At 54.1% G+C, this 22100-nt stretch overlaps 2 protein-coding genes across 5 annotated transcripts in view; one reads left to right on the top strand and one right to left on the bottom strand.

The window, feature by feature from the left end:
- Window positions 1–3515: 3515 nt before the first annotated feature.
- Window positions 3516–8781, top strand: NGB (neuroglobin). 2 transcript variants are annotated; one of them, XM_032482436.1, is made up of 5 exons: window positions 3516–3869; window positions 4391–4467; window positions 5375–5486; window positions 6105–6224; window positions 7675–8781. In XM_032482436.1, exons 2-5 carry the CDS (start codon window positions 4433–4435, stop codon window positions 7807–7809), a joined length of 402 nt encoding a protein of 133 aa, XP_032338327.1. In that variant the 5' UTR covers window positions 3516–3869; window positions 4391–4432; the 3' UTR covers window positions 7810–8781. The 2 variants fall into 2 exon arrangements, with proteins under 2 accessions (XP_032338327.1, XP_006184509.1); XM_006184447.3 differs by lacking the exon at window positions 4391–4467 and having other exon boundaries at window positions 3519–3869.
- Window positions 8782–11632: 2851 nt separating this feature from the next.
- The window catches only part of TMEM63C (transmembrane protein 63C), a 90034-nt gene continuing 79566 nt past the window's right edge, over window positions 11633–22100 (bottom strand). For all 3 annotated transcript variants that reach the window (XM_014559169.2, XM_032482434.1, XM_006184448.3), the window contains 6 exons: window positions 21819–21981; window positions 21469–21574; window positions 20900–21067; window positions 19007–19116; window positions 17530–17598; window positions 11633–14674 (listed from right to left, as the gene is read on the bottom strand). In XM_014559169.2, coding sequence (XP_014414655.1) covers window positions 14474–14674; window positions 17530–17598; window positions 19007–19116; window positions 20900–21067; window positions 21469–21574; window positions 21819–21981 — 817 coding nt within the window. In that variant the 3' untranslated portion in view covers window positions 11633–14473. The remainder of the gene's footprint in view (window positions 14675–17529; window positions 17599–19006; window positions 19117–20899; window positions 21068–21468; window positions 21575–21818; window positions 21982–22100) is intronic.

Raw genomic sequence — 22100 nt, 5'->3', positions numbered from 1 at the left:
TGTTGTTCTTGTACTTAATTGAATCTGACTTGCTCCCTGGCTCTCAGAAAGAAGAGAAGAATGTTTTGAGTGCAAGGACTGTTCCAGTGTGCTGGAGTCTGAAGCCATTCTAATTCCAGCAGAGGCCCGGGACTGGGCAGGTGAGCCTGACCACCCCAGGGGACGTTTGGGCCCTCTCGTGTATAAGGTTACTTGAGTAATGTTGGTGGTTGTTTTGATTTATTTAAACTTATTCCAAAATAAGTATGAAGCCGGACCTTATTTTTTCTCTTTTAACCTGCCTGCACAAATATAGAAAGGAATGAGAGAGAGAGAATAGTTGTCTACTTCTGAGACAGGTCAGTGGCACGGCATTGTAGCAACATCCATTCTGTTTACCAGAGGCCCTCATCTTGACAGGGGTCTTCTGGTATCTGGAGTCATGTTAAGGGTCGGAAGGAGTAAGAGCTGACTTGTGTTGGACAAGAGCTGAGGGAGAAGAGGAATCCACTGTGTTGTGAAACTGGGGGTCCTGGGCTGTCTGACTGCCCCTTCCCCTTAGGACCAAGAGTAGCTGGAGGCGGGGTGGGGAATGGGGGTGGGAGGTGTGTGAGGGGGTCCCTGCAGATCTTCAGGAGATGGAAAATGCTGACGATAGGCAGGCTCGAAAAGGACCAAATACTTCTTGTCTGGCACAGCTTAGGTTACCAAGTCCCCATGCACCTGTGACACTTTATCCTCATAAAGGCCAGTGAGGTCAATGCTGTTTTGTCCCCATTCTACCCATGAGAGATTAAATTACTTGCCTAAGGCGCCACGATTAGTGAACAGTGGAGCCAGGACTAGGTGCCAAGTTGGGCTTTTTCTGCTTCCCCAGCCGAGTCCTGGGACGAGAAGCATCTGCCCAGGTCAACCTGGACCCCCTGGGAGAAGGCCTGGACTCAGCCCAGGGTGTCTAGATGGGCCTGTTGCTTTGTACATTCTGCCTAACGCACTGACAGCTTACCTAGGGCCTGGTGTTTTCTGCACACAGACCAGTGGTTTTCTGGGAGGAAAAAAAGTCCTGATTTGTAGCATTTGCCAATTTCCATGGTGCAGATACTCCACTGTGGCCTAATTCAGGCTACCAGCCTGTTGTCATTGAATGAGAAGCTGGGAAGATGTGCACAGTCAGCTCTCACAAGCCATCTAAGAGCTGGCTCCAACATGCCTTTGACACAGACCCAGTGACCTTGACTTGGTCTGAACTATGGACACAGCTCTTGGTCACAATCCATTAAAGTGAGGGAGGCAGTGGAGTGTGGAGATCTAGAGGAAGGGCCAGAGTCAGTCCTGAAGTCAAATCCTGGCCCTACTACTTATTAACTGTGTGACCTTGGCCAGTTCCTTAACCTCGTTGCCTCCATTTCCTCAACAGTAAAACGAGGGTTTAATATATAGGACCTGCTTCACAGTTACTGTGAGAATGAAAAAAGTTAATGATGTAAAGTCCCTCGCACAGTGTCTGGACGTGAAGCTCAATACATGCTGGCTCTTCACTGTTGGCCGGAAATCGGCCTCAATGACAGCGCTGGCTCTGGAACAATACTCAAACCCTCCCCTCTATTGGAACCTCCTGCCCAAGTCGCAGGCAGAGCCGGGGAGGGGAGCTCCTGTGACTTTTCCCTAGTCCCTCAAATATGGATTCAGACCTTCTGTCTCCTGGATGGAATAAATGACCACCCTGACCACTTGTGCCCAGCCAGATTCTCAGGCCTTTTCTCAAGGGGGGGCGGAGATGAGAGCGCACTTAGCCCTCTCCACCGACCTCCTCCAGGCTCTAGTAGGGCAGAGTGAGTGCTGACTCCACCACTTACTAGCTAAAGCCATCAAGTCCCATTAACTAATTAGATCCCAGACCCTGTCCAAAGGAGAAAGGAGGCAAGAGAGGTCCCGAGTGGAGGCTGTTGTGAGGAAGTGCAAACTGGGTGGAGTGGGAAGCCTGATGGGTCAGGCGGCCTGCACAGAGCGCTAGGCATCCGGACACTGAAGGTAAATGTCGCTGGAGACATACGTGGCCTACCCCTGTGACTGGGTCACCTGGCTGCAGGGCAGAATGGCGACCTGGAAGCCTAGTCCCCGAGCACCCGGGCCTTCTCCCTTCAGCCCCAGTCCCTTTGCGCTCTCATTTGGGGATCTTCTGGACTCCTTAGAACACAAGCCAGGCTGCCTTACAGCTTTGCTCTCCTGCTCCAGCCCAGAGGCCCCTGAGATGGGAGTGGGGGTGGATAGGGTGTGCTCCAAACTTCCAGGTCCCTGGAAGAGGGAAGGCTGCCAGATGACTTCACTGGGCTTGGCGGAGGGCAGGAAAGAAGAGTCCTGCTGAGGCCCTCAGCCCTGATTTGGGGCCAGAAGTTCTAGAAGGCAAGGATTCAACACTGCGTGCCTAGCAAAGGGTTGGGCACAGAGCCTCAACCTGTTCATGACCCATGGCCCTGGCACATCCACCTTGTATCCATGGACCAAAGGAGGTGAGCTGAGAGGCTCCTGGAGACCTTGCTACCCAACTCCTTACTGTACAGCTGAGGAAACTGAAAAAGAGAGGTGGGCAGACTGAGAAAAGGTAGACTTGGAGACTTGAAATAAAGGATAAATGAGGGTTTTGACCTCCAAAACCTGGGCCACTGGAACTGGGCAGCGACCTGAAGAACTTTCATGCTTGAAAGAGAAAGGTTTAGGTCTAATTGACAGGTGACCAATTCATACCCTGAATGGCAAACATTAGGTTCTGTTACTGAACTTCAATTTAATGAATAAATAGTACTTCCATTTAAACTTTTACAAGAGTCTATTAAAAATCATCGCATGGTAGAATGTTCTAGCTTAACCCCCTTAATGTGCAGGTAGTGGCATGCTCACAGCTGCTGCATCCCAGGCCCCACCCTGGCCAAGCAAAGCTGGGGTTAGAACTAGAGCTGACAGATTTCTAAAGACGAAGTCTCAAGAAAACCCTGGCCTGGCTGGAGATGGCTGTGGTCTTGGCCCTGTCCCTAAAGCTGAGTGCCCTGGTGGCTCCCACATGTCCTGGAGTGCCCCAGTCAGACCCAGAGCCTACGGCAGACCTCCCCCTGCCCCAACCTTCCCCATCCTCAGCCTTGTCACACAGGTAGGCGCCCTGGCATCCTCTGGTCCGACCTCAGGGCAGAAGGAAGAAGACCCTGTGCCAAGGGGTCAGATGACTCTAGGCAGCGTTTGAGTGGGGCTCGTGAGCAGGTGGCGCAGGCAGAGCCTACCCAAGTCGGTAAAAATTGAACTTGGAGCCCTAACTAGTAAGTGGTAAAACTGTCACCAGTTTCCAGATGAGAAACTGAGGTCCGAGAGGCTATTAAGCTCTGTTAAGCTCTGTTAAGCTCTGTTAAGAGTCTGTTAAGCTCTGAAGCCCAGTCGTTTTCCTATGCCACCAGGTCATCCCTGACCAGAGCCTGTTGCTGGGAGATGCGCATCTTGATGGACGGGAGGCGGGCGGGGGCCGCCGATGCTTTAAAACGACCCAGCCCGGGCGGGGCGGGGCGCTCTCGGAGCAGCGGGGCGCAGGGCTCAGTGGGGAGGAGCAGGGTCCCCAGAAGCACCAGCAGGGCCAGCACGGCTAGGGTGCCTCCACCTGGGCGGCTAAGGAGCGGTGGCTGGACTCCGCCCGGCCGAGGCGCCGGGTCCGTACCGGGTGCAGTGTGGCCGCGTCGCCGTGGAGATGGCGCGGCACGTGCGGTGACGGTGCTCGCGCCCCGAGGGTCCTAGCCTTGCGCCCCGCATTCCCGGGCGAGCATGGAGCGCCCGGAGCCCGAGCTGATCCGGCAGAGCTGGCGAGCGGTGAGCCGCAGCCCGCTGGAGCATGGCACCGTCCTGTTCGCCAGGTGAGGGCGGCCCGGGCGCCCCCGGGGTGCGGGTGGAGGGGTGCCTCCCCAGGAACGGGTTCGAGGAAGCTGAGGCGGCGCCAGAGAAGGAAAAACTGGCCCGCTGCCTTGGCGCTGCGGCGCCTCCAGATGTGCGCCAGAGGAACGAGGCACCGCGACGGGCGGCGCAGCCTTACTGCTCTTCCCCCAGCGGTGGCGGGTCTTGCGAGCCAGCGCCGCACGACCCGCTCCCAACCGGGCTCTCTGGGCTCCGGCCAGGGTCGGATCAGGCCAGGGTCCGCTCCGGCGGGTCTCCTTACACTGGGGCCAGCAGACACGTCTCTGCGCTGCGCCCCATCCCCGGCTGTGTGCCTCTTGAGTGCTTTTTTCTTGCGTGGTGACTGCAAGGGTGCCCACCTCTGTCAGTACGGGGGAAACTGGGGTGATCCAAGGGCCTGTGTGGGCGCCTGGCAGGCAGGGCACAGCGTCTGGGCCCCAGGACTGTGTACTTCCAGCAACCAGCAGAAGGACAAACCTTTCAGGAGAAAGGGCCAGGAAAGGACCAGAGAACCACCAGGGAAGGCATGACAGACGCCCAATCTCACCGCCGGAGAGAGGGGTAAGGCAGTGTGCAGACCCCAAAGGGGAAGGAGAGGCCAGTCTTCAACTTCAGCTTGAGGGTGTCTAGGTAACCCCTTTGCCATCACCAAAGAGGCAATGATCCCTCACCAGGGTTTTTCAGAAGCCTTAACTCCCTCAGCCAGCCCAGAACTTCTGAGGAGGCTTTTACAAAACCTTTCCCCTAAAGAAAAGGGAATAAATTTGCAGAGTTACACAAAACCCCATGACCCCTAGATGTGGCTGAGAGCTTCTGTTTGTGCCTCCCAGCTTTCCCCAAACCCACTGTTTTCTCAGGCACCCTCTGTGGCTCTGTTACTCACAAGCTGTGTGACCTTAGGCAAAGTACTTAACCTCTCTGGGCTTCTGTTTCCTCCTCTATAAAACTGGGATAACAGTTACACCCACTGCTTAGGAGTGTGAGGAATACATGTTAATCATGTGTAAATTACTCAATGCTCAGTAAGTGTAAGAAGTTCTAAATGCTGTTATCATCACTGGCCCAAGCCCCCTCAGACATGATGAGATTGGGAGGTTCTGACCCAGAGTGGGAGGGAGGGAGGTAAAGAGAGAGAGAGAGAGAGAGAAGCCATACTGTAACTCCAGTCTTCCTGTTTTAGGACCCCTTCCTATCTGAGTCCACGTCCCTCAACAGTTTATGGAGGTGCTATCATGTGCCAGGCTTTATGAGAGGCCTGTGGATACATTGTTTTTTCCAGGTTGCAGAAGATATGAGAGAGCGGAGAGAGGGGCACCAGCAAAACTGGCAAATGGGTGCATGCCAGGTTGGAGGGTGTGCTATAGTTTACAGCCTCAGCACTGCACACCCTCCCTGCTGCTGGGCAACCAGGGCTCACCGGGGCTGCAGGGGCAGCACCCCATGGCTGACACCAGGCCTCCCCCAACAGGCTGTTTGACCTGGAGCCAGACCTGCTGCCCCTCTTTCAGTACAACTGCCGCCAGTTCTCCAGCCCAGAGGACTGCCTCTCTTCCCCTGAGTTCCTGGACCACATCAGGAAGGTGAGGGGGAGGTGGAGCCTTCCTGGGAGAGAATGAAGAGCTTGGAATGGGGAAATCACTTTCGTTTCCTGCCCCAGGCCTGGTCTTACCCGCCGCCTTCTGCTCCCTCGTATCAGGGCATCTGCCGCTTTTCCTCTGCGTTGAGCTGGGCACAGTCTGGGGCACAAGAGTCAGCCTTCTCCCCCACTCTGTGCTCAGCCAGCTGCTCCCAGCTCTGCCATTGCCCTTGGTCTTGTCCCCTGGCTCCTGTAGGTGGCATTGGTGCTGATCCATCAGAGGCCGTCTGCCTGTGAAAACCAAGCTGGGGTTTTCTTAGAGGTTCAGACTCTCATAGGGCCTCAGTGTCCCCTCATCTCAGGAGAACAACACTGTCCAACTGATGTGTTTATGGCTTTGAGCCCCTCAGAGGAGAGAGGTTTCTTTCATGGTATAACATTAGGAGTTTGGCCATCACACATTTAGCACCTACTGTATGCATTCACAGGCTGCCCTCTGTCTCTGATCCTGGAAAACTGAGGGTCTTCCTCCTGGTTGAGACCCCCAGGTTCTGGACTCTGGTTGTGAGCAGGGGTTGGGGGTTGCTATGGCCTCTTTTCACCACTACCTTTGTCTTGGCAGGTGATGCTCGTGATTGACGCCGCGGTGACCAATGTGGAGGACCTATCCTCGCTGGAGGAGTACCTTGCCAGCCTGGGCAGGAAGCACCGGGCAGTGGGTGTGAAGCTCAGCTCCTTCTCGGTGGGTAAATGGGCTCTTCCTCTCTCCAGAGCTCCTGGCCTGAGGCCACCACTCTCTTCCAGGCCTCCCCTGTACACCTGTTTACCCTCCCCACTCCCATACCCTCAGATAACTGGGAGTGGGGCCTGCATTGTTACTTACTTGCTGTGTGACCCTGGCACTACCTTGACCTCTCTGAGCCTCTGATTTTTCTTCTTGTATGATTTCTCTTAGAGCCATGGAAAGTAAAGGAGTCTTTGGGATTAGCTGGTCTGCTCAGTTTTATATTGCTGTGTATAAAACCATCCCTGAACAAACTGGCTTACAACAACAGTTTCTGATTTCTCATTTGGGCGGTTCTTCTGTTCCATGTGGTGTGGCTGGAGTCACGTGCACACTGCATTCAGCTGGGAGCTCATTTGGGGCTGGAATGTCCAAGGTGGCCTGTCATCCTCTGGGATCTCGCTCCCTATGGCCTCTTATCACTCTGTAGTGTAGCTGAGCTTCTTTACAGAGTAGCAGCTTAGTTCCAAGTGGGAGTGTTCCAAGAGGATAAGCCCTGGCGTGCAGGTGCTTTTCCAACCTCTGCCTACATCACTCTTGCTAATGTCCCATTGGACAAAACCAGTCACATGGATGAGCCCAGTGTTGAGGCAGAGGGGCCCTCCTCAAGGGTGTGAATCCTTGTGGTGTGATTCACTGGGGATCGCTGACCCGACAGCCAGCCACCCAGTCCAATCACCTTGCCAGATGTAAGCACCTTGAGGAAGGGACTGAGTTTGTCTTGTGTTCTCTCTATCCCGAGCACTAGTACAGTGTTTAGTTTTTAGTACTTATTCAATAAATCTTTGTGGAATTAGTAAACTGTACTTTATAATTAATAATAAAAAATGAGAGCCACTATTATTGTTGAAGACTTACTTTGTATAGATGCTGTGCCAAGAGCTTTTAATAGATGACCTCATTTAATCATTCCAACAATATGAAGAGTTGGAATTTTTACTATCTGTGTTTTACTGATAAAGCAACTGAGGCCCAGCGAGGTTACTAAACTTGCTAAAGGTCACACAACTTATAAGTAGTAGAGTCAGAAAGTGAATTCAGATCCATCTGGTTATAGAGCCTGGGCTCTTAACATCATGATTGCTGCCTTGCACAGGAGGAAACTGAGGCCTGGGGACAAAGACTTGGCTTGGTTGGGTGTCCCTGGCAATGCCTCCACCCAACTCATGGGGTGGTTGCAAGGCTGGGAGTGGAATGAAATGCTTTGTTCACTTTAAAGCTCCATCTTTAAGGGGAAAGGGTGGGGCACAATATGGTACCCAAAGATCGGGGCAGAATTCTGCTCAGGAAGCAGGAGAAGAAAGGCCCAGGAGCCTACTTACCAGCCCTGGGCCTTGGTATTTTCACCTGTGGAATGAGGCGATGCCTTCCTGCCTTTGGGAGTGACAGGTGTCCTTTGCCTCTACAGACGGTGGGTGAGTCGCTGCTCTACATGCTGGAGAAGTGCCTGGGCCCTGCCTTCACACCTGCCATGCGGGCTGCCTGGCGCCAGCTCTATGGGGCTGTGGTACAGGCCATGAGTCGAGGCTGGGATGGCGAGTAAGAGATGACTCTGCCCAGCGGCCTTCCCCTGGCGGCCCCTGACTGTCCGTGTCTATCTTTTGATCTGTGTCCACTGTAGCCCAGGCTCCCCCAGGCCTTCCTGCCCTGTGGTCCTTGTCCCCTTGGCCATACCAGAGAGGTGATGGAGCAGGGCTGGGTCTCTGTCCCCCTCACCCCCAGCTTCCCAATTTTCCCTCTGGCATCCCTTCTTCCTCCAGGAGGAGGAGCCGCGTTTTGGTGGCAGAGGTGGCATCGGGCCCGGGGTGGGGGGCTTGTTCAGAGAAAATAGGCTCTTCTGTCGTCTTCCCTTCCCAGTGAGCCCGGGCCAGGTGGGGACAGCGGAGAGGGAGGAATGGGATGGCTGAGCTGCGGGCACCTTCCCAGCTTGCCTGCCTTCAGTGCTTTTTCTCTCCCAGGGATGTTTGCTTTTCACAAGGAAAGGGGAGGGACAGCTTAGGCCTTCATGGTGAAATCACAGGCAGCAGGATCAGGTGACCAGGAGACCTGCTGAGGAAGGGGGAGGTGGCTCTGTGATGGGGCTCACCTGGGTCTTGGGGGCCCACTCAGATGCCACCTGACAGTTTTTCTTTTGCAGTGTGTGGTGGGAGTTCCCCTATCGTTGCTCTGGAGGAAACAGCTAGCCAGCCAGGGAGGGGCTGGGCTGCGGAAGGGCAAGGAAGGAGGGGGAGTTTCATTGCCAGAGAGACCCGAGGCCCAGTGGCTCTTCCTCCAGCGGGCCCTGAGTCTTATCCTCCACCCCGACGCTTTCTGCCTCTGCCCACACCGATTGCGGGTCCATAGTTCCCTGTATTTAATATCCGGCGTGTGCCTATGCTTATGTGGGTGGATAGAAGAGAAAGCAGCAGGAGAGGCCCCCTCCCTTTACCCTGAGCTGCCTCCATGTTTATCTTTTGCTGCGTGCTGTGTTTGTATAAACTCATGCGGAATAAACCTGTTCTGTGTGCCTCTCTGACCCTCCGAGACTGGTCTTTTCTTGGGTGTTGGCTTGTGGCCAGATGAAGCTGCAGGGTGGTGGATATAGGGTGGGATGGGAGGATGGGATCAAGAGAGTTAAGGCCAGAGTGGATGGAAAAGAGAAGGATGTGGTGTTGATGGAGCCAGGGGTCTGTGGTGGAAACTGGTTGGCAGGGCACACAACTGGACTACATCTCCCAGCCTCCTTTGCATTAGGTGGGGCATGTGACTGGGTTCTGGCCAATGGAATGAGTGAACATGTGTGCCACTTCCAGACCTGCCCTCCCACCCGGCAAACTCCTGCATGCTCCTTTGTGCTCTGTCATCCTTCCACCAGCTTGATGCAGACCTCACAGTGACCTTGAGGGCCATGTGTTGAACATGGCAGAGCCAGTAGGTGGAAGGAGCCTGGGTCCTTGAATCACTGCCCGGAGGAGAGTGCCTACTAATCAGAAGTACCTGGTGGGGTCTGAGACTTCTCCAGCATGTAAAGCAGGGGCTTACTCATTCTGAATTTTACAGAAAAGAGACATAAACTTCTATTGTGTTTGTGCCATTATACATTTGGGGGTTGGTTTGTTACCATACATACCTGCACTAGCCAGAGTCTGAAGCAGCTCACTGGTCAGGAGTCTGGGAACCCACCTCCTGGTGGACAAGGTGAGGCCAGGGATTGAATGCCTTAGGTGCCAGGACAGCAGCAAACAGTGCCAAATCTGACAGGGTTTCTGAGGAGAGCTTCTAGATCCTCCATGGAGGGGTAGGTGCCAATCCCATGGCGGGCTTTTTAAGGAGATTAAATTTGTTAAACCAGGAGTGTACATTGGAGATGAAGAGCATGTGTGAGTGTGTGCATGTCTAAGTGTATGTGTGAGTGTGCGTGTGTGGTCAGGAGGAGCAGGCAGACAAAGGTAGAGAGATAGCCCTGGGTGTGGGGAGCGAGTGGCATTAAGAGTGGGCTTCGTCGGAGCAGGCCTGGGGTTAACCCCCAAGTGTTCCTGGATGCCAAGGTGTAGGGCCCTGGGGCTGGGCTGTGAATGGCCGGAGGGGCTGGACCCGGGCCAGCTACCCTCACTCCGAGGTCTAGTTTTTCCCGCCAAGACCAATGTCACCGCAGCAGAGCCTCCCTAGCTCCAGCTGCGGCCTCATTTTTGTTAAGCTCAGAGGGCCAGGCCTGCCAGGCTGTGTGACTACAGACACTGGGTCTGGAGCATGTAGGAGTGCTTTTCCCACCAGGGCATCAAAAGTATTTTTTTCTTGAGCCCCACACCAGAATCACCTGGGGGAAATTTGTAAAAGAGAGGTGTATGAGCCCATCCCAGAAATTTTGGCTTATTCAGGGACTGGGCCTGGATGTTGGGATTGTTTAAAATTTCCCAGGAGACTCCGATTTGCAGCTGCGATGGAGACCCCAGCATTTGAGGCTTGAGAGATGCTGGGCTGCTGGTTGTCAAGGCCAAGGGACCTCAGATGTTCAGAAAACAGTCTTTGTTGAGAAAATCTGTGAAGTGTCTTCCCACAAGCCAGGCTTTGCCAGGCCTCCCTGGGGCCTTTATAGAGCAAACCTGGAGTCAGCCAGCATGGACCTTCCCCAGCATGAGGGCTCTGGGACAGGAGCAGGGAGCCACCCCAAGCTTGGCCTCCAGGTAGAGCCTCATGGAGCCCAGGGTCCTTCTGCTTTCTCCTCAGCCCTGTAGAGCCCAGCCTGGCACTCAGTATGGTGTGCCAATGATCCATCCAGCTGGCCTCCTGGACCCCCCTGGCACCAGGCCTCCCTCTTGGCCTGTCCCCCAGTCCCACCATTTCTCACTCCTCCACCCCCTACCCTGACTCCTGGTCCCAGCTGCAGGACACAGCCCCTCCCACCAGGCCAGGGTGGTCTTCCTACTCCTCTCCCTATGGGAGAACCCCTTGTGGATTTCATCCCATTTGGGAAATAATTGCTTTGAGAGGAGGGAGTGAAGGGGATGGGCCCCGGCCCCACGCCCAGGCTCACACCATGGTGGCTTTGAACCCATGTCCACAGGTGGACTATGAAAGCTTGAGAAGAGGATCTGGCGAGGGGGACTGGGGAGCATCCCTTAGGCATTGTGCCTGAGACTGTCCTCTGTCCTCACAGGGAGCAGTGGGGGAGGAAGCCCCTCCCACCTCTCCAGCTTGTTCCGTCTCTGCAGCTGAATCAGCTCTATTCAGTAATGGGGCAGAGCAGTCAACCTTCTCTCCTGCTTTCAGGATGAGGTGACCAGCCCAGGGTCATCGAACTGGCGAGAGCAAGGACCAGAACCTCAGTCTCCTAGGCCAGGACATGTCCCCCAAGGGAAGGGAATTTTTTTCTCCCTTGTCATGGCTGCGACAGCAGACATAACTACCCTTTGCTAGAGCGTCTTCTTATCCCATTCAAGCCTGACCTGGCCATGCCACACACCCTACCTACTAAGCCCAGCCTCTCTTCGACCTCCCCCTGCCCTCGCACTGCTGGCTAAGGCTGGTGCAGACCCGGGCTCTGCCCACCGCTCCTTCTGGGGGCTTCCACCTGAAGTCTTCGTCTTGTTGAGTCCAGCTGCTAATCTGGCCAATGGCTGGCTCTCGGGGTCCAGCACTAACCCCAGGGCTTCTGCTGCCCAGGGGAGGCTGCCCCAATGGCTCCCGGGTAGCTCACAGACCAAAGTTCTCCCCTACTGCTCAGGGAGCTCTCAGAGCATCCACAGCGGAGAGGAGGCAGATTCACTTCCTGTTTCTCCAGCAGACCAGGAAGCACTTTCCAGGCCTTCCCCTGTGAGTACAGGGGCCAGGGAGGGCCTCAGGGGTCAGGGGATCCCAGAGGGGGAGCTCTGGCCCCAGGGGTCAGAGTCACAAAGCTGGTGCGGTCCTTCAGGCTGGCCCATCAGAGAGCTCTGGGTCCTTCTGGTGGAGGGAAGGCCCAGCTGGGCTGGTCCAGAGGCAGAGGCACAGGCCAAGAGAGGTTGGGAGGACCTGTTTATTCAAGGCACGGTCATAGCGTTAATAACAAGAAGGTTCGGCTTTCTGGCACATTCCTTTAGTGGTGGTGGCCAAGGGAAGTCCACACCCCCCACCAGGGTCCCCAGAGGATGCAATGCTGCTGATAGGCACTTTGCTTCCAGAAGCGTCTGAGGAAGAGGCAGGCAGGCAGGCTTGGAGCTGCTCTAGGCCCAGAGAGGGGCACTTCTCAGAGGCTCTAGTCAATACCAGGTCCCAGGAGGCAGCTCCCTCCAGGGAGGATCGGGTCTGAGAGGCTTTGGGGGACAGATGGGGCAGGGGCAGCTGGGAAGTGGGCGGTGGGGTAGGGATGGATGGTGGTAGGTAGGCCAATAGATGGGAGCAGGTGGGAGGGGAGTTCCTTGGGGAGGGCCTGGATGTGGCTTGTAAGGTGCCAAAGCACGCCCACACCCCAAGCATGTGGGAGATCGTGGCTGTGGCTGTGCTGTGCTGGTTGCTCTGGGTCTCCAGGAAGAACCGAGAGGTGAGTGGACTCAGGAACTTTCCCAACATCCTCACTGCCTTCTCTCAAGACCAGACTGCACTTGACCCAGATTCAGAGGCGTAAGTTCCAGCCATGCTGCCACGTCATCTGCCGGGACCCTTTCCATGTGTAGTTCCCACAGGCTGCCAGTGGGCAGGGGGAAGAGAGGGGCAGAGAGGCCAAAGCAGCAGGGAGAGTCCAGCAGGGCTGTGGAGCCTGAGGGCAGCTACCAGCAAGGAGTGCCAAGCAAAGGGGAGCCCTCAGGCCAACTTCTGGCAGGACTCCCCTTGCCACACACCTGGGGGTCGGACAGGGCCTGGAGCCGGCCACCTCCCCATGGTGGGCAGAGCTCCCTGCTGGGGTCCTGACCACTCTGCTCTGGAAAGGACCCTTCCTTTTATTGGCTGGTGAAAGGCTCTGGGGAGGAGGCCCAGGGGGGCTTGGGTTTATGAGGGACCAGCTGCATTTAATTTCCTCCTTATTCCTACCTGGACAAGGAGAGACTGCCTCCTCCCCAGCTGACCCAGGCTCTCTGGGAGGATCCCTCAAGCCAGAGTCTGGGTTGAGCTCTCAGGGGAGAGCAATGGTTGCCTCTAGAGTGCTATTTCTCCTCTGGGGTCAAGCTTGGAGCTTCTGGAGCCAAGTGTGGGAAAGGGTGGAGCGGCAGGTGATCTGAGCTCACTCATGTGCCTGGGAGCCAGTGGGAAACACCTAGGTGAGGTGAACCTTGGTGCCCACCTTGGGTAGGTTGGCTGCAGGGACCCAGACCTTTGGAGGGAGCTCCGGAGAGCTCTAGAGAACGCAGACCCCATTTGACTTGGCTCATTCTCATCCACCAAGGCTCTAACCAGCCCTTCTCTATGTCTTCCCCAATGGCTGTCTGGTGGTCCTGATGGGGCCTGTCCCCAGAGGCCAAGGCCTGTACCACACTGCCTGCGGCAATGGTGCCAGGTGTCACCAGTGTTGTGATGTGACTTTGGCTCCTCTGGGCCTCGGGTGGTGGCAGCCCTGGGAGGGCAGCCTTACTCTGCCTGTCCATGGAGGACACGGCCCCTACCCCACCCCACTCCCCGCAGGGTATCTGCAGTGTCTGAGCTAAGACCACACCGAAGGCCACTTGACTGCTCCTCAGTCCAAGGTAGAGGGCAGCCCCAAGAGGAGACAGCCTCCTACTTGGAGGCCAGGGGAAGGTCAGTGCCTTCAGTTTGCAGCATGGGCTTCTCACCCTAGGCTGCTGCCCACTTCGGTCATGCTGGGGCCTAGACACTCAGATGGGTATGAGGGAGGCAGCTCTCAGTGGCCACATCCTTGACCTTGGGGGTCCTCTCTTTAGGCCGTGGGGCTTAGGGAGTTACATCTGGTTTCTTATCACTAACTGTTTTGGGAGAAGATCCCCCTCCATGAATTCTGCCTTTGCCCCACCCCCTTGTACTAACCAGCCCTGGTTACCTTCATTAAAATGCATACAGGTCCCATTTAATGAGCCTCAGGTGACTATATCCTAGCTGCTCTTGCAGGAATAGAAAGGAGAAGGGTCTCTACCCTGCTGCTCCTGGGGACATGTGATGAGGGGCAGAGAACAGGAAAGGGCTCAGTCACCTCCTCAGCTCTATGGTCTCAGCTGCCTCTCATTGTGGTGGGTGCAGAAAGTCCCTTTACAGATCCCCATGCAGGGAAACATGGAGGAGGTGTCTTGTCGGTGAGGCCTAACATACATACCTTTGCTTCCTCAGACGGCAGGGGAGGGATGGCTGGGGCTGGGGTTTGGGGGAGGGCATAAGAGCAGCAGCAGAAGCTCCTTGGGCAGGGCAGCTGGTGGAAGGGCGGCGAAGACCCCAGAGAGTCTTCAGTGGGCTTCTTCCTGCCTCTTCCCTCATGCACACCTTCTCCATCGTGACCCCAAGAAAGTCCCCCAACCTTCAATCTCTGTGCTCAGGGCTCTAGCCACTGCTCCCGAGATGTGGTGCTTGCCTATATCCTCCATCCCATCCCAGGGTCCCTCCGCACTGCCCAGCATTTCCCGTTCTAGCTGGTCAGCAGGTCGGAGCCTCCACTTGGCTGACAGAGAGCCAGGGCTCCGACGAGATCTTCCCAATGTCTGCAGGAGGTAGTGGGGCGGTCTTAGTCGCCCTCCTGCCTCCCCCTGCCGGGCTCTCCCCTGGCCACCACTCCAGGCTGGAGTCGCCAGGTGGAGGCCTCGGGTTCCTGGTCAGTGGTACTGGCTCTGGCCCTCCAGTTCCAGCCCTTCCTGGAACTGGGCCGAGTCCAGCTCCCTTGCAAAGCCCCTCACACCACTCTGCTCTTCTCCCTCTTCTGGCTGTCTGTTCATGGTGCCGTAGGTGTGCCGGGCCGGGGAGGAGGCTGGGGTCAGGTTCATCTCCGGCTCTTGCAGCACGGTGGCCACATATAGCTGCTCGGGACAGAGAGGGGAGATGGGGTGAGGTCACATCTGGGGCAAGGCCCTGGACACACCCTTCCTCCTGATGCCCTACCCTCAGAGCTTCTGCCCGTCTAAGCCACGGCTCCTTCCTTCTTCCCCAGCAGCTGGGGTCCTGGCCATCCGCCCACCCAGTTGCTCTCGAACATTTAATGAATATCTATGTGCTCCCCGGCTGGTTAGTGTGTGTCTCCTAACCCCTTGTCCACTGTTCCTTCAGTGCAGGTGCCATTTATTCTTGGCTCTAGGTCAGGCTGAACCCAGGGGGAGGTGACATGTGGCTCCCTGACGCCCGGGTCTGGAGAGACCCCCATTCCTGAGCTAGTGCGCTTTCTAATACAGCTTCAGAGGCGCGTCCACAACTCCCTCAGGCTGTGTCATTGGCTGGCCTGAGAATCAGGATTTGAAACTGGAACTGCTAGCTGAGGTCCTGGTCATGTGACCTGTGATGTCCCGGCAGGTCCCAGGAAGGCCTGGGATGGCAGCAGAATAGAAAAACACAAGAAATACTAGGGACAGAGCTGCTTGTCATCCTTTGAAATGACTTTTAAACCAACTCCTTATTTTGAAAATAGGTAATTATTGGATAGAATTACACCTTTCCTGTAGGAATTTATTTCAGTGAAACCAAACAGCCCTAGTCAATGAGGTAACACCTTTTCAACAGAAGAATTTAGATATTCTCATCAGGCCGAAGTCAACCCTATAGATGATTTTTGGTCACGGGGAAAATGGTAACTGAACAACAGGAGAAGCCAGCAATCATCCCCGAATCAGGGAGTCACCTCAGTATCATTAATGGAAATAAATGGGATTTATATACCTCCTGGTGTGACGCACAGCACTGCCTGTAACGTGTCCTAGCCCCTAGTGTTGAACGTGAATCTATCAAGCCTTTGGATCTAACTTCTAGTTTTCAGGAAATACAGGGGCTAGTGCAGGCTGCTATAAGATATCATGAAGAAACAGCCAGAAAAGTCAGGCAGGTGGGTCATTCTGCAAGACTACTGGCTTGGTATCCCCAGCAAGTCATAAAACAGAGACAGTACTAAAATAAAAGGGACATGCACAGGTGCCAGATTAATCGAGCAGAGAGACTGGATTGGATCTTGGTTTGGACAAGCTGTAAAAGCTATTTCTGGAACAAATAGGGCAATTTGAATGTGGACTGCATATTTGAAGAGGTAAAAAAAAATATATATGAAAAGACGGAGATCATTAATTAAAAACACACATTATAAAACAGTGTGCAGTATTATGCCATTTTAGAATATATATGTATATATCTGAAAGAATATACATTAAGGTATCAGTGGTCATCTCTGGGTAGTAGGAATATGGACATTTTATTTTCTTATTTTTGCTTATCTCTTTTTTTCCCCATAATTATCTACAATGCTTATATACCACTGTTATAATAATGAAAGATTTAAAAAATCAATTTCAGTAATTAAAAAAAAAACCCTCAAACTGTAGACCATGACAGATCTGGTTCAAACTTTGTTCTGCCACTTCCTTGCTTAGTAGTACCTGAGGGTCTAGATTAATTCAGCCTCAGTTTCCCCTCTGAAAAATGAGGATAAAAACCTCTGTGGTGTGGGTGTATCATAAAGGTCAAGATTGAGAATGGTGGAGCATCTGGTTTGTGAGATTTCAATAACTGATTGTTGATAATATTCGAGAGAGGTCATCTTGGAAGGGCCCTAGGGAGATGCTATGTGAAGAGAGACCTTCCTGCTTTGAAACCTTTGCCACCTCTCTGGTCTGAAGCTCCTTCTCCTCTGTCACCTCCCAGAGATAATCTGTATGGTTTGTTTCAAAGTGAGATAGACCCGCAGTTGTGCACACCCAGCCTGGGCACGTCCACCCACTGTTGGCATCTGCGCACTTTCACCCAACTCTGCCGTGGCTCGAGGGCCTCCTCTCCCACAGGCCTTGCTGCCCACCCTGCCTTTCCACCAGGCCCAACACTGTCTGCGGTTCCCCAAACGCTCCAGATTCTCTCTTCTGGGCCTTTGTACAGGTTGATCCTCTTCCTCGAATGCTCTTCTCCCACACACTATTCCACCAAGTAACCACTACTCTCCCATTCCTGGAGTCAGACTAGATGTTCCCTCCTCTGCGAAGCCTTCCCAGAGTGCCCAGCCTGGCTGGTGCCCTTCTTCAGTGCTCCTCCAAGGCACCCTGGCATCGGGGCATGGGCCGACCTGGCACCCAGCTCAGTGCACGCATAGGTGGCCCAGTATCCACACTGGTGGCTGGGCTGTGGGCGTGTGCTCATGGCCCTCTAGGCTGAGCCATAGTGTGGGAGCCAACGCCCAGCCTGCTGGACGCTGCACTCTGAGTCTGGCCTTGTCTCTTCATAAGCTGAGGGGCTCACTCATCCGGCACGGCCCCTCTGCCTTACCATTCAGTGCAGACCTCCAATAGCTCACTGCAGCTCTGTCTGCGCCACGCTGCCTGGCACCTGTGCCCTTGGAGGCAGCCTTCGGTCCTGAGGCTGAGCCCCAGCACGTCCCTGCGTCTACACGACTGAGCTCGCTGTGGCTGGGTTCGCCCTGACCTTTCTCTTCCTCTCTGAGTTCCTTCTATTGTATGTCGAGTAAATCCTGGATCTTCTATCTTTCCAGCTCTTCAGCCAGGGCCACGGCAGCAATTTGACCTGGGCCAAGTCCTGCTGCGTCAGAGGGGGGAGTCCGGGGACCCCCGTCTCCTCCCCAATACCCACGGTGGGTACTACCTGCTGGTGCCCCAACAAGGCCTCTGGAGTAGCCCACCCTGTAAGCACCCCCCTCCTGACCTGTCCCAGGGTGAAGGCACTGACTCACAAGGGAAGTTGGCGTGGAGGAGGTGCTGCTGGGCTCCAGGTCAAACACGGTCTCCATCTCCTCCTCGGGCTGCAGTGAGGGGAGGGACACGGAGGGTCACAGGATGGGGGTGTCGCCCTTTGCTCTCGTCCTCCCCACATCCAGAGAAGCCTGGACCATGTACCTGGGCCTCTTGCTCCCCTTAAAGTCAATGCATCTTCTATTTTTCCAGACCTGCAGCCAGTTGGCAGGGCTGACGCCCAGGGGGACAGAGAAAGGGCTGGGATGCTGCGGAGACCCTTCTGGAATGTTCCATTCCCAAGGACCATAATGCGGGAAGTAAGCAGAGTGGAGGTCGGGGTTCAAAGATGAGCCTGCCCTGACTTTAGGAGAAGCCTTCAACTCTATCTTCTTTCCTGCCAGAAAATCCCCCTCTACCTCTGTAATGAGATGAGATATCACCTTCTGTCTCTAGAGTGGACATTTGGGCAGCCAGATTCCAGGACATCACTGTATTGGGAAGACAGAGCCAGAGGTGTCATCTGCCCTGGTCCTTCACTAGCATGGGCTTGGGCCAGCGGATGGAAGAAGGGGCCAGGTGAAGAGGGCAGTGGGTGCTTGTGCCCAAGGGCCCCAGATATAGGGCCGCCAGAAGCAAGAAGATCCTCTTCCCAGAGTTCCCTCTTCTGATTCAGCAGGATGCTAATACTTTAAATCAACTTTCTTTCTTATATAAATTCATTTTAAAAGGAAACAATTCACAATTATAAACAGAAAACCTGTGTCAGTTGCCATAAGCAGAAGGTTAACTAGAAAAATACATGGGTAACTGTGAAAAAGAAAAAATAATGTTTCAGTCTACTGGAAATCATTCCAATACACCTCTGCAGTCACCGCACTTGGGGAAGTGCTGACCTAGAGCACACAGTTTTGTTGGCATGGGTTGGCTCCCTTCTCTAATAATTGGCTGGACCCCACTGGCAAAGACCCAAAGGAGTCATGGGGCCCAGAGAGCCAGGTGTCCCCTCCAGACGGCCTCAAGTTCAATATCCTGAGATTCTTAAAAGTGAGAGGACTATCCCTTTTCCCCAGGTTATTATCCTTTACCACCCTCCCCCTTTACTCCTGCACTCCATCCTCTCTCTCAACCCTCTGTCCCTTGAAATGGTCCTATAGCTTGGTGGCTGGACAGGCTTACATCGTAGGAGGGATGAGCCAGCAGCCTGTGGTTTGGAGGAGGTGTCAGAGGGGAGAAGAGGAGAGGACAGCTGTCTTCTAGATTTCCCTATCATAACTGAGGTGTGATTCTGGGGCCAGTGGAAGGATATTCATAGCACAGACACCCAGCACTGAGTTCGTACATCCCATCATCAGAGAGACTGGCAAGAACCTTTTGTCATTGTGGTGTTATGGATACCTCAGTCAGGAGGGTGTCCGAGAGCTATGTTCCCGGGGGGCCAGAGAGAACCAATAGAGGAAAGGCAGGATGGGAACTCACCTCATAGTCAGATGCTCTCTGAAGCTTTCCCAGAAAAGTCCCAAAGCAGGCAATTATTATGGAAAGGATAACAGTGGAGAGGGAGAAGAAGGTGATGGCGTGGAGCGAACCTGCAAGAAGGAAAGGCGTGGGCTTGGTGCTTGAGGATCAGAGCTGAGGGCAGAGGTGTGCCAGCTGAGACACCACCCAGGCTGACAAATGCCTGGGGCCTAGCTCAGCATCTCTGTTGGAGTTTGGAGCCTAGGGCAGAGACGTCCCTGTCCAGTTCTCCTCTTAACAGCTAGATCAATGAACCCGACACAGGGGCATCATCCCTCTGTGCCATTTGGCCAGTTTAGAATTTGGCATCTGGTGGAATCCATGAAAAAAATTAATTGACTTAAATATCCACTTGAGTGCCCATTAAACACTTCCTCTTCCACATCAGTTACCTGTACCATCACAGTCCCTGGAAAGTACCTCTGAGCTACTCATTTATGTCTTTGCCCCCAAAATACAATCTCAGACCCACACCTTTCCTTGTAAGCCCTTTGGATGTTAGTGTGCTCAGTTACCTGTGCTAATGGCACGGAAAAGCAATTCAGAATTTAAAAGTCATCTACGTCTCATTTGAGGACGTTTGGTAACTTTTACCACAGCAATTTCCTAATTATGTAAATATTAAAAATCAGTCGTTGCAGTTGGAAGTTACTGCAATGTTTACCATTGTGTTCCTATAAAAGCAAAAAAAAAAAAAAATGGTAAACAACTTCAATATCCAACAATGGAGAACTGACTAAAACTGACAGGATTTAATGCAGCTGTTAAAACTCATATGTTCAAACAGTATTTAAATCACACAGGAGATTGCTCAGAACATAATGGTCAGTGAATAAACTCAGTCTGAATGGTATAAAATACCACAATTTTGTAAAGTAACAGTCAACCAACAAAGTCCCTCCTGCTTCGTCCTGTGCCTCAAAACATATGCACAGAATGAGGTCTGGGAGCAACAGACATCAGGCTGTAGGCGAGATGATAGGTCATTCAAATTCTGATCTTTCCATGTTTTTTTCTATTTTTGATAATAAAATAAACATGTAGTCCTTTATACTTAGGAAAAAAGCATTATTAAAAAGAATGAAGTTGCTAGGGCAAGGAAAAGCTAGGGGGATGGGAAGTTGGGGATGACAACAAATAACTGTGAGCTGACTGTTGACAGATGCCACCGTGAAGGCAGTAAGAAAACACAAACTTCCCCTTCTCCATGCCATTGAGAAGGTTAAGGTCAAGTGTCTTGAGAGAAGGCAAGTGTAGAGGGACGAAGGAGGATGGGGAGGTCAGCATGAGCCTCTTCTGAGACTGCCACCGGGGGCATGGGAGCATCAGAGGGGAGAGAGAGGGGACTTCCAGGCTGTGGCCTGTGGGGACTCCCTCCGTGAGGGTGTCTCTGAGCTTGCCTGGGCAGGGACAGCAGCTTTGCATAGTCAAGAGGAGGGGGAAAGCTGGCAGCTGGGGCAGACTCTGAATCCTCCTCCAGGTTTTTGGCAACCTGTAAGATCAGGTATCTTATAGGATTCTAGAGGGGATGTTATGGGAATTGATGGCTAATATTTTATTTCCTGCCGGACTTAAGTCGGAATGAAGGAATAGGATGGGGGGGTGGTTTTCCCTGAGGGTTGTAAACCAAAATGTATATGATTTGGACCATGCTGGTCCTCCTCTTAGTGTCCAAGGTCTGCTAGGACTCTAACACAAGCCTCTGGGCCTGGAGGAGGCACTAGGCTTGGCCATGTTCCATGAGTAACACCTTGCTCCTCTCAGGTTTTTCTGTTCTAACAGAGTTGTTGTTGGCGGTGACGGAGCAGTGGGGAGCAGGCTGAGGCAGGATGGCTGGGCAGGCTTGGTACCTACCCAGTCGTAGGACGGAGAAGAAGAGCATCCAGAACAGGCCCAGGAGCGGCGCGAAGATGGCCTGTTGGACAGCGGCCGTGTGGATCTGCTCGTTGAGTTTGGTGGGCGCGTAGGAGTAGTACATGTTGTAGCGGTCGGTGATGTGCTTCATGCACAGGTAGAGAAGCCCTGGGGGGCCGGAAGACGGGGGCACGCTCAGCTGCTGCTTCCACAGTCAGGGCTGCGCCGTCCCAAGGCCCCCCAGGCCTGAGACGCCAGATTCAGTTCTGTCAGAGCTGCAAGGGCTGAGGGCTGTGGGAGCCCCGTGGTGCTGACCTCTGGGACCAGCAGCTGCCCTTGAGCCCTCAGAACCTCTCTTGCCAGTAGTGGGTAAACAGTCATTTGCTCAACAAACATCCTCTGTAAACAGCCATCCAACCTCAGGGCCCTGACTGGCTTGGCCCTGACCTGGCCCCTGGATCCCAGGACTCCTCTGGATCCAGTGGGGAGCCTGATGCTGTGGGTGGGGCTTGACTCCTCCTCCCAGCCTGAGGGCATGCAGCCCCAGGTGTGCCTCATGGATGACTCACCAAAAGGGACAATGATAGGGCAGGTGATGCTGTACGCCATTACCACGCTGAAGACGTTCAACATCCACGCGTACTCGCGCCCGTACTGGAAGTCCATGGCCTGGTTCTGGGGCAGAAGGCAGGGGTTGTCCTGAGATGACCTGGACCACTTGGCTTAGCTGCTTCTGTGGGTCCTTGTCCAGCGCGGCAGCTCCCCTTCCAACCCTGGTGTCCAGGAAGCACCCTGTGCCCCACCTCACTGCGCCTCCCACCTTAGATCCCCCCAGGCTTCTAACAGGCCCTCTTCCTGTTAGACCAACCACCCAAGGGCAACTCCGAGGGCTGTGCTCAGGGATGGGTCAGGCCCTTACCATTCTGATGTGAACTCTCTCCGGCTCCGACCTGGAGAAGAAGAGGCGGGTGGTGTACAGTAAGAGTGACCCCAGGCGCAACAGCTCCATGCCTGTGCCAATCAAAGCTGCCGTGATCACGTAGTTGACAAAGAAGGCGCCATTGTCTGGCAGGAACACACACCTGGGTGTGGGGAGGGTGGAAGATAGCCGCAGAAGCCGAGGGAGAGGGAAAGGGCAGAGATATTCAGAGGGAAGAGGAGAGAGAGAAGAAAAGAGTGGTGAGGGAATGAGGATGGGGTG

Source organism: Camelus ferus, chromosome 6 (assembly GCF_009834535.1).
Source record: "Camelus ferus isolate YT-003-E chromosome 6, BCGSAC_Cfer_1.0, whole genome shotgun sequence".
In the NCBI taxonomy this organism is placed as follows: Eukaryota; Metazoa; Chordata; class Mammalia; order Artiodactyla; family Camelidae; genus Camelus; species Camelus ferus.
This window is presented reverse-complemented; position numbering and strand designations above follow the sequence as displayed.

What these genes read in the sequence shown, in the direction of transcription:
- NGB (XM_006184447.3), top strand. Translation starts at nt 3,781, where the DNA reads ATGGAGCGCCCGGAGCCCGAGCTGATCCGGCAGAGCTGGCGAGCGGTG. An exon ending in TCCTGGACCACATCAGGAAG is followed by an intron (nt 5,487 to 6,104) that starts GTGAGGGGGAGG and finishes TTGTCTTGGCAG; the next exon opens with GTGATGCTCGTGATTGACGC. An exon ending in TGAAGCTCAGCTCCTTCTCG is followed by an intron (nt 6,225 to 7,674) that starts GTGGGTAAATGG and finishes TTGCCTCTACAG; the next exon opens with ACGGTGGGTGAGTCGCTGCT.